We start from the raw sequence: 10,297 nt of genomic DNA on the forward strand, positions 1-10,297 counted from the left end.
GGATGAGCAGTTTAATTTCAATGAATTATTATCCGCTCGTCCCTAAACTGCAGCGACAACCTCGTCATATTTAACCGTGAGTCCTTGAAGGAGCGGTCAGGGCAGAGGCAGGAAACGCATCCCACTGCGGTGGAGAGATAATTTAGAAATGTTGGTTGAAATGATGTGCTCCATGATTCACAATGATGCCATCCATGCATGAATAATTCATTCCTGCAGTATTACCCCTAACCCCTTCAACATTCTACCACCCCATCTTTTCGTCCTGCTCTTCAACTTTCTTATCGTGTTCTCATACTCTTACTTTTTCACTCACTCTGTCACAGACTCTCAGACCTTTATCTCACAGTGCATCGGTTTGGTTTCAGAAGTGATGGGTGGCAATGTAGCTGTGAGTTTGTTTGGTTTTTGCAAAGTAGTGTGTGCAGATGAATCTCTTAGACTTATTTAGACAAAAATGGGGCTACAAGTTGTGAGCACATTATAAGCAGGTAAAGAAAACACACAGATTTACCTCATGAACTGTGGTTCAAAGCAAATTAACAAAGCTCTATTATCCAACTTTGAGAACTGACTCCATGTTTGCTTCATAATAAACTCTGTTACATTGTAGAAGTGTATCAGTGATATGAAATCAACTCATGTTTCATCATTAAATCAATAAATCAGAGTGGCTGAATGTTGCCCAATTATATTCATAACCTATAATGACTAAAGGCTTTTTTACTCAACGCATCAAAACAAGTTATTGAGAAACATTATTAGCTTATTAGCTTGTATTTCCCCAGCATGTGTTACATTTGCATTTGTGATCAATTTCTCCTTTTCTCTTCTTTTCCCTTCTTTTTTTCTAATTTAAAGACAGTGACATGATGGAAGCTTGTTATCTTCATTTTTATGTGTGTCTCAAATTAGTCATGTGATCGATATCCACCAGCTACAGCCAGCAGGTGGCAGATTTAATTTAGCATAAAGACTAAAAACAAGGGGAGACATTTAGCCTGGCTCTGGTAAAGGCTCTAAAGCCCATTCTCATGTTTGTTAAAGCTCTACAAAAACCAAAGCCTAAAAGCTTAACACAAAATTTCAAAGTATTGCTTATCAAACCCAATTATCGACCGGAAAAGTTAAGTTCAAAGTTAACAGATTTCTTAGCGACTTACAATTTGATTAAAGTTTGTTTCTTTTAAACTGCGATTAAAAAGAAGAGGAAGAAGAAATCTGTTCCAAGATTTTGGCTTAAATAACTTATTTTCAAAACAGTTTTGAGATTTGGGAATTCTGGAGAATTGTATCATGCTGAATTAGCTGTATGGAGCCATTTTATGTTTTTATTTGGTTGTTTTTATTTTACATTTGAAGACAAGTCCCCATCTACTTCAGTTGTTTAGGAGAACGCGGCAGTGCTGCTTTGCTAGGAAGAAGTTTTTTGTGGACTACGTAACTTGAGAGGATAATGACTGAATTTAAATTTTGGGGTAAACTGTTCTTTTAAGAGGCCTATCACAGATTCATAGCATAAGCTTTCACTTATAAAAACAATATTGGACAAAAAAGGCATAGTAATAGTACTACTGTGTGCTTCTAAAAAGTCTAAACACCCACTGGTTGACAGCTTTGCCCGAGGCAAGTGTTCAAGAGCACTTGTTTGTGAGTGACAGTACACTACCATCATCTCACGTTGTGAGGTTTACACATGCTCAAACCCTTCACAGTCCAACAGTCCCCATGGAAACAGCTGCCATGCTGTCTTTTAATTGGCCCATAAATGGGTTTCCACAGTGCGACGATGACCCCAACATCTCTGATTTGAAGCCACTGATTAAAGCCCTCAGCTTTGATTTCGTGCTCGTGTTAGTGTTTAGAGGGTTGCCATGGAACACCCAGTAGGGTTGTGTTTTACTAATGGAAGAAAGCACTCGGCCGGGCACGCACTTCACAGCGCTGCTGCACTGACTGGGTCCCTGCATGCTATTAACTCATTTGATTTGGCTGGACCCGCTTGGCAATGCCCAGAAGCATTAGACCTAACATGATCATTTTCATCTCTCTTTTGTCTCTCTCCTGCACAGTCTTTCTTTCTTTCTTTTTTTTCTCTGTAGTTCTTTCATTTACTGCTGCTTTCTCTCCACAGACAGCAGTGCTTCAGACATTGTCACTGTGGGGGGATAAATGGGGGATTATGTCAAATATGGAAAAAGGAAGAACGAGGCTGATGGTTTTGTGGAACACGGTCAGCGTTAAAATAGGTCCCGCTACTGTCACAGCAGAGCATGGAAACTGTCAGGGTGATTTAAGATTAAGTGTGTCTCTGTCATAGATATTTATTCATTGAGGGAGCTGAGTTTTAGTCCGTGCCAGCATCTCTGAGTGTTGGAGGCTCTTACACTGATGAGTCTCACAGTTGCAGTCCATTGAGGAATCATCAGCCTGGAGAAGCGCCGCTGTTCAGACTCGCAGGGAGTGAATTGAACACAATCACCTGACCATAACCTCCTGATGCTACCCACAAAGAGGACAATAAAGCTTTGAGCGCCCAGCAACAATGGCTTCTATTTTTGACCACAGCCAGGGAGTCCAAGCTTATTAAAACACATGATGACTAAGGTGTCTCAGTGCATTCATTTGCACTGCGAGGGGGGGTAGTAGTAATAATTATACCTGCAATGATTAGTAAAGTTTCTGGCAAGTCAACTGATGAAACATTTATTGAATTGGATAATCAAGTCATTTCTTTGAGCATCAATACCAAAACTTTGCTACTTAAAATAAGATTCCAGTTAAAAACATTTCTGTCAGGCAGTTGGGACAATCAACACACTTTGTTGCTGCACTTACTTCTGTCTTGAATGTCATTAATCAAACCATTTCTAGCAGTTTTAGAAGTTGTTGTGTTGTGGCTGACCTGTGCATTTGTAAGAGTGTGGTTGAGTGTTGTTACAGAGGTGCTGGGCGGCAAAACCCCAATACATCTGGTCATTCAATACGTTGAATTCAGTGCACCAGATGTATGTACAAAGCTACTCTCATCATTTTCAACCACCCGCTCTGTTTTCTTTGTGTGTGCACAGATTCTTGTCGGAGAGCTGTGTGCCTTCTTCACCAAGGCAGAGGGAACCCAGGAGAAGACCATTGTTACTGCAGACTGCTGCTACTTCAACCCCCTACTGAGACGCATAATACGCTTCCTAGGTGAGCACACCGTTTTGTACAACACAGCCCCTCTGCTCTTTGCCGGCCCGTTAAGGTTCATTTTTGTGTCTAGGTGTGTGGTTTTCACAGGGAGAGTGAGAGACAAATTAAAAAAGATGAAAATAACATGAAAGAAAGGTTGACTTGTGAGAATGTGACCTGCTACACTTCAGAATTTGCCAACCAGAGCAAGGACATGTAGCTGTTAATTGGATGATAAACTGCGATATAATCTTTGGGGTAAGATATGCAGGATCGTGGCACTTGTGAATATTAAGCAGTCCACAAATTTGCATCTCGAGCTGAATCAGCTGAGGTTGAGGCTTCTGTTGCAATTTCACACCTCAGCTGATAATGTGTTGGCGCTATTTTAGGGAGGAAAAACTTATTATCACCCGTTTTATCTCAAAGTTCTGCTACGCGTTTTGATATCTCTCTCTGTCAGACATCTTATGTGCTTTTCTTCATCTTCTGAGGTGTCTTTGAACTTTTCTCTCTTTTTCCATCTACCTTTTTTGTTTTTTACTCCTTTTTTTCCCTAACACACCCCCACCTCACCAAACTCTGCCGCATCCTCATCTCCCACCCAGGTGTCTATGCCTTCGGCCTGTTCACCACCACCATCTTTGCCAATGCCGGCCAGGTGGTGACGGGAAACCAGACGCCTCACTTCCTGTCTGCCTGCCGGCCAAACTACACGGCATTAGGCTGCCAGTCCACCATGCAGTACATCGCAGAGCGCCGGGCCTGCACAGGCAACCCGCTGGTTGTCATGTCTGCGCGTAAATCCTTCCCATCAAAGGACGCAGCGCTCAGTGTCTTCTCTGCGGTGTACACAGTGGTAGGTTTTAGCATGCTGGGAGTGCTTCTACAAAGATCTTTAAGTGCATGCCAACAAATTCAAATTGTAAATATTGCTGAGAGAATTTTCAGTTTTGGCAAAGAAATTCAATTTTAAATTCAGTTGGGTTGTGTCTTGTGTTGCTTCCTTTGTTCGTTGTACCCTACTGTGCGTGCCCTCCTGTATGCCTTCCTGCAGATGTACGTGACACTGGTGTTCAAGACCAAAGGCACGCGGCTGACCAAGCCTACCATCAGCCTCACCCTGCTCTGTCTGGCCATGCTAGTAGGCGTGGTCAGGGTGGCTGAGTACCGCAACCACTGGGCTGACGTCCTGGCGGGATTCTTCACTGGTGGATCCATCGCTGTATTTCTGGTAAGGAGAGACTAGACAAGAAAGAAAGACATGTTTTGAGCGTTTCCTTTACCAATCTTACACATGAAGCTTGGTTTGCTTTAAGGACTACTCAACCTATAAAACAGTTGTATTATATCTAATGAAGGGAGGTTTCAAACATCTCTGCCTTCACATAGAATAAACAAAAGCAGTCTTTTCATTTGTAGGTGATGCCTGTCACTAGCAGATTTTAACAACTGTGGTCAACTAGTGTAAGCCAGCTTTACCGCCAGTGTGTTACAGGACGGCGGCCCACTAGGCCTTCATTAATTCTCCACTGGGCCTAATCGTAGACATTTTTTTTAAAATGTATTTTCTATTTTCTTTTTCATCTAAAATGTGTTATACAAGTCGCAAACTTGTGTGCATAACGTTAGCGAGTGTGCGGCCCGAGAGAGAGTGGGAAGGAGAAAGAGAGCGTGTGTGAGGTTAAGTGTGAAGTTAGCAGTAACGTAATAGCTGTGAACATAGCGGTGCGATGTGTGTACAGACCCGAGCCAACATCCCGTGTCTTGCTTGCCACCTGCTGATTAAAGTGAAGGGGGTTAGCAATAGCAGCAACTTTGACCCAGACTTACTTAAGGTGTACTGACCTTTAAGGTAGACCAGCTATTCTTATTTGAGTGACAAGCCACTTCTCTGACATCCCATTCTCCACTTGGCTGCCAGGTCTAACATCGTTTATGGCAGAGACCCTGGTAAGCTAATGCAAAAACAGCTGACTTGTATATAAGTCAAGCTGACTCATTTTAAAAAGATAAACCTGCAAAAGGGTCTTAAATACAGGTAAGCACTTAATGGCTTTATACATGATACGGTGCCAAAATACTGACGCTACACGTCCCGAGCAAAAAGTTAGCACCCTCATCAGCTGGTGATGAACGTCGAAGTCATGGAAATACAGGAAGAACATTGTGCTAGTATTTGTAGTAGACTCAAGAAATTCAAATGTTGTACATCTAATGCAAATTTAGCCAGACCAAATAAAAAGTAGGACGTCGTCCCTTCTGTGACTCTAAAATCCGATATATTAGAATCTTGGCTCCCACAGGATGAATGTTCCAGTCCTGTGCCTAACCCCACAAATGAGTGTAGTTAGCTGATGCTAATGCTCATTATTATCTATGATTGGATAACCACAGTGGAGTGTGAGGTTTAGCACAGGGTCACTTCTCATATCTTTCCTTCTTTTTTTCTCCAGGTGACCTGTGTGATTAACAACTTCCAGCAGATGCAGCCCAGTCCTTCCCCGCCGCGACCCCATCGCCCCGAGTCCGTGCTTGGCATGCCGATGGTGACGCTGCCCTGTGTGGAGAGTCCACTCGAAAAGTTAAGTGGCCCTCAGGTAAGGGGCGGGGGTGGGTGTGAGGCACGGCTGCGCTCACAAGAGAGGGGCTGAGATACTCTCCCCCCTTGTCTCCTACCTGAATCCGTTGTCCTCCTTTTTCCCCAAAGAGAACAAATCCCCAAACATGCATGCTCCAAGCCCCACCTGCACCCCCAGTCCCAACAAAAACACCAAAGTAAATCCTTTAAATCTCTAAGCCTTGTTGTCGGCCGATAAGGACGCAGCTGAGAGGACGGAACAAATTCTAGTGTGCACGCTTGCTCTGGAGAGAGGCGATCCCTTACACTCACCACAGTGTTGCACATTTCCTTGTTTTCAGGGGTTTAGAGAATCGCTTATCTCTTTGAGGTGAGTCAGCAGTTTGGCTGACACGCTGTAATTTACCATTCTGATATAATGCAAAGCAGTTGGCTGGAGGAAACCTGTGAATTCAGCTGAGGCTAAAAGAAAATAATTATAAAACGTTGTAGGGAGCACAGAGGTCCCCTCAAGTTCACTTCAACAGTGCTGCATTTTTCTAAATATATTCTCTCAGGGGGTCCACGTCCAAGTTTTAAGGAAGATGTCTTACGTCCTCTGTGGTCTGTCACCGTCACTAACCCTCACCTGACTGCCTCTTTTCCTCTGTCTCCCACCTTGCCTCTCTCCTCTCAATCTGCTCCCTTGTCCCTCACTCTCCTCCAGCATCCTGCACTCTCCTCCTCCTCCCCGCCTTACAACACCTACGTCCAACCATTCTAACCAACTTTAAAATCTTTTTTGCCTGTCATTGTCACCCCTCCGTCATCCGTTGCCTTATTTCTGTTTCGGCTCTATGCATCTGTTTTTCTCCTCTTCTCCCGCCCCTCATCCCTTGCATTGCTCTTGATTATTCTTTTCTTCACTTTTCTCTCTCCTTCGCCTTCTCTCTGCCCCGTCCTCTCTCTTTCTCACTCCTCTCTTTCCCCTGCAGACTCCGCGGGGATCTCCGTTCACCGAGATCACATGACCATCAGCCCTATCGGTTCCCCGCCACCCCCGATGTCCTCATACCGTCTCGCTCCATTTCCAGCGAAGTCTAGACCAGTCGGAGCAGCACTCGCCGCACTGCGCCGCCCATCCGGCTGGGCGGTACGCAACGCTGCACCGCTCCTATTCCACGCAGGTCTAGACCTCCCCTAATACACACATGCACACACACTCCCACCTGTTGCCCTCTCAACCCCCGGGGAACCGATAGGCAAACTCTTCAAAGACTTTCTCTTTGCTGGACACCCAGTAAAGTAAAAAGCTGAACATTCAGTACAGAGTCAGGTACATCTTCTTTCGTTTTTGTCTTTTTTTTTCATTTTGAATATTACAATTAAAGACTTTTGTTGTTACTTTTTTTTGTATGAACTCAATCATGTGAAGCTCACTTTCATCTCCAGTGGTGTGCTCTCTGAGGAAAAACACATCAAACTGTGACCACTGAGATTTTTTTTTTACAATGGTATGAATGAGTTTGACCCGTTTGAAGGAAGCACAAGCTGAAAGCTAAACGTGAACTCGCCGTGTGACTCCCAGGACGCCGCTTTGATGTGAGGAGGTTGCCATGTTGGACCAAAGAAACCTGCTGAAGGATGCTGCTGAGATTTACCCGTGAAAAAAAACACCCTTTTAGGAAGCCATACGCACACACTCTCGCACTCTCTTTTCCTCCATTTGTCTCCTTTTCTCACCCCATTCACACACACACACACACAGCATCACACCCACTTCCTAACCTCACTCACACTGTAGTCTGAGTAGCAGTGCCCAAGTCAGCTCCGCACGAGGTTTACTCGGATCAAAGAATCTATTTCGTATCTCACAGCAGAAGTGTCAGACAAAAGCAAACAGGATGAAAGTACCGACATCTTCACTTGGCTTTCTTCTTCATGTTTTTTCTCTCAGATGGTTGCAGCCTCGCCAAAAAAAACGATGTGAAATACAAACACATTTGATAAGACAAAGCCAAGCTCCCGACTGCAGGTGGCACAACAGTGAGCCAAGTAAAGCGCATCGCGTTCAGGAGCAAATATTTGTTTTTTGTATGTTTTTTTTGAGACGAGAAGCCTTCATACAAAACACTTCCTGTGATGCCAACAGACTTCTTTATTTTTGTTTTGATTTCACTCATGAACGGTGTCGCTCACCTTGAACTGTCATTTCTGTCTCGGCGAGGCTCGAAAAGACTTGCTACGGACTGCCCGAGTCATGTATTTATTGCGATTAATTTTATTACCAGATTTATTTATGGACATGTATATACGGTGTGGTTGCCATAAGCGCTCCATGTGGCGTGACAGTTTTGCTGATTTTTGATTTGCACACTCCCTCTCAGAATCCATGTTTTTTATTCTCCCTCCTCTTCCTCACACAGCACATCTTTTTACAACCTCTGTTCAGCTCTCCTCCCTGTGGTCTCTCGCCTATAATACCGTCACTGTGCTGTGAAATGTTTCCCTCTGCTGGACAACACACATGAACACACACACACACACACACACACACACACACACACACACACACACAAGAATAAAGACCTGTTTTACAGAGCACACGTATATTTAAAACAAATTCAAAAGCACACACAAGCACAATCACACTTGTATCCCCTAACCTGGCTGTTACCGTACGTCCCTTCCCCCTTACTCCACTTTCTATCACTGAAAATCATTTGTATGATATTGTACATAACTCTTTTTGTATCGAGAGTGTGATTTTTACACAAGCATCACCAACACTCAGTGCAGAGATTGGGGGAAAATGTTGTATTTATTTTGATGATAAAGAACAGTGCGTATAAAGGTGCTGAACCACTCTGAACCAACACTGGAGTGGCTGGAAAACACCCCAGATGGCTCAACCTTTGAATCAGACTACGTGCCCATTGGACCAAGGTTCAACTGAGAGAGTTGTTGTTCACTCGTGGTTTACAACATACTGTGTGTTCATTAAGTTGAAACTCTTATTCATTTTAGTTATCATATCAGCATAAATGGTGGACCTGAAGTAGTTTTTCCCTCTTTTGTTGTAGTCTTTAGACATGTTCACAGTATTACGTTAGCTTACACAGATACATATTAAAGCCAGGAAAGCTAGCATAGGAAAAGCCAACACAAATACAATATGTTTAAAGAATCATTTTAGTAAAAGCAGCTGTCATTGATCTATTAGGCTTGTAATATTACAGCTAATTTATAAGCATTTATTTACACATCCAGCAGACACAGAGCAACATTAGCATTAGCCTTCATTTTGATTCTTGTTTCTTGCCGCCTGATGAATCAAAATCCAGTATTCACTACTGTGTTAATTCTTTGTTTCCACCACCTGCTGAAAAAGATCTGGCTTTTAACTGATGAATGCTCCGCTATGTTTAACAACTACTTAATAACTTTTTCTGTGCAGGAAACAAGGTTAATGACGGCTTTGAGACTGATAGATGCTTAAACAATCCATATAGTTTATTGCTATCAGCAACTTCTATGACATCATGCAGAAACATTTGATCCATTGTGTTAATTTTTTTCTTTAAGAATTTCAATCTAAAACCTGTCTGGTTTAGTTGGAAATTATGTAAGTCCCCAAAATCAAGACAAAAAAAAAATGTTGTTAGCACAAGAAAGTCGAAACACGTTAGCCATGACGACTTCACAAGGTGATAATATGTCCAAAAATGACTAAAAATCACTTAATGCTGCTTTAATATCCATGTTGTATTTTTGCTTGCTTTGTGTCAGCTTCACTGGCTTTTACCTTGGGCTGTGTGAGCTAACATACAACCATGAACGTGTCTTTAACAATAAAAGAGAGAAAAAAATTTTTCACATCCAATATTTACCTTAAAATGGTATCATGAATCACACCAGGAAGCTGCTTTTTTTTTTATATAACTTCAACCGATCCATGACCATGTGGTTGTATGTGCAGTACAGTCATTAAGGAATTACCCTCATCAAGATGGCGTAGAGATTGACTCAGCATTGTGTACTTTGATTAAAAAATTATATATATATCTAAAAACTGTGACATGGCCCAGTCAGCCAAAGCACATCTACCATGTACCTGCAAAGTTGCAAGTTTACTCATGACCTTTGCTGCATGACATCCCTTTGTTTCATATTTTTCCTCATTGCTTTCCAGTCTTCACTGTCCTGATGAAGCAGAAATGCCTTAAAATGACCTTAATTGAAAAAACGTAACAATAACAAAAAATACATTAAGTACTTTCAAACCAGTGACGACAAGTACAAGCTCGTCATTTGTGCAAAATCTCAGCAACTCTTTTACTCATCAGTGAGTCAGCGTCTGAATCAGAGTTCACTGTGTGAGCGCTGCTTCGGCACGATGAATAAACGTCACAAGAAAAAACACCCGTCATAAACAGCCATACTCCCTTCAGGTCTGAATATGTCCTCCTCTGGCTCAACCGTCAAACCACAGCTTTACTTTTCCTGTAAAGTCTGAAGGTACTTTAGTTAAATCAAAGAACAAACACAGTGCTGTTGAGTGAC

The 10,297-nt window shown here is 42.7% G+C and overlaps 1 protein-coding gene across 6 annotated transcripts in view; it reads left to right on the top strand.

Moving 5' to 3' along the window:
- plppr2a (phospholipid phosphatase related 2a) overlaps positions 1 to 9,399 on the top strand; it is a 60,646-nt gene extending 51,247 nt beyond the window's left edge. For 3 of the 6 annotated variants that reach the window (XM_084371600.1, XM_084371599.1, XM_084371601.1), the window contains 5 exons: positions 3,072 to 3,192; positions 3,783 to 4,033; positions 4,232 to 4,408; positions 5,631 to 5,758; positions 6,730 to 9,399. In XM_084371600.1, coding sequence (XP_084227726.1) covers positions 3,072 to 3,192; positions 3,783 to 4,033; positions 4,232 to 4,408; positions 5,631 to 5,758; positions 6,730 to 6,838 — 786 coding nt within the window. In that variant the 3' untranslated portion in view covers positions 6,839 to 9,399. Of the gene's footprint in view, positions 1 to 3,071; positions 3,193 to 3,782; positions 4,034 to 4,231; positions 4,409 to 5,630; positions 5,775 to 6,461 lie in introns of all 6 variants that reach the window. The other 3 variants (XM_084371604.1, XM_084371602.1, XM_084371603.1) reach the window with 3 other exon arrangements.
- Positions 9,400 to 10,297: the final 898 nt, after the last annotated feature.

The sequence above is a fragment of the Pagrus pagrus genome, assembly GCF_965226575.1.
Source record: "Pagrus pagrus genome assembly, chromosome: 13".
Taxonomy (NCBI): Eukaryota; Metazoa; Chordata; class Actinopteri; order Spariformes; family Sparidae; genus Pagrus; species Pagrus pagrus.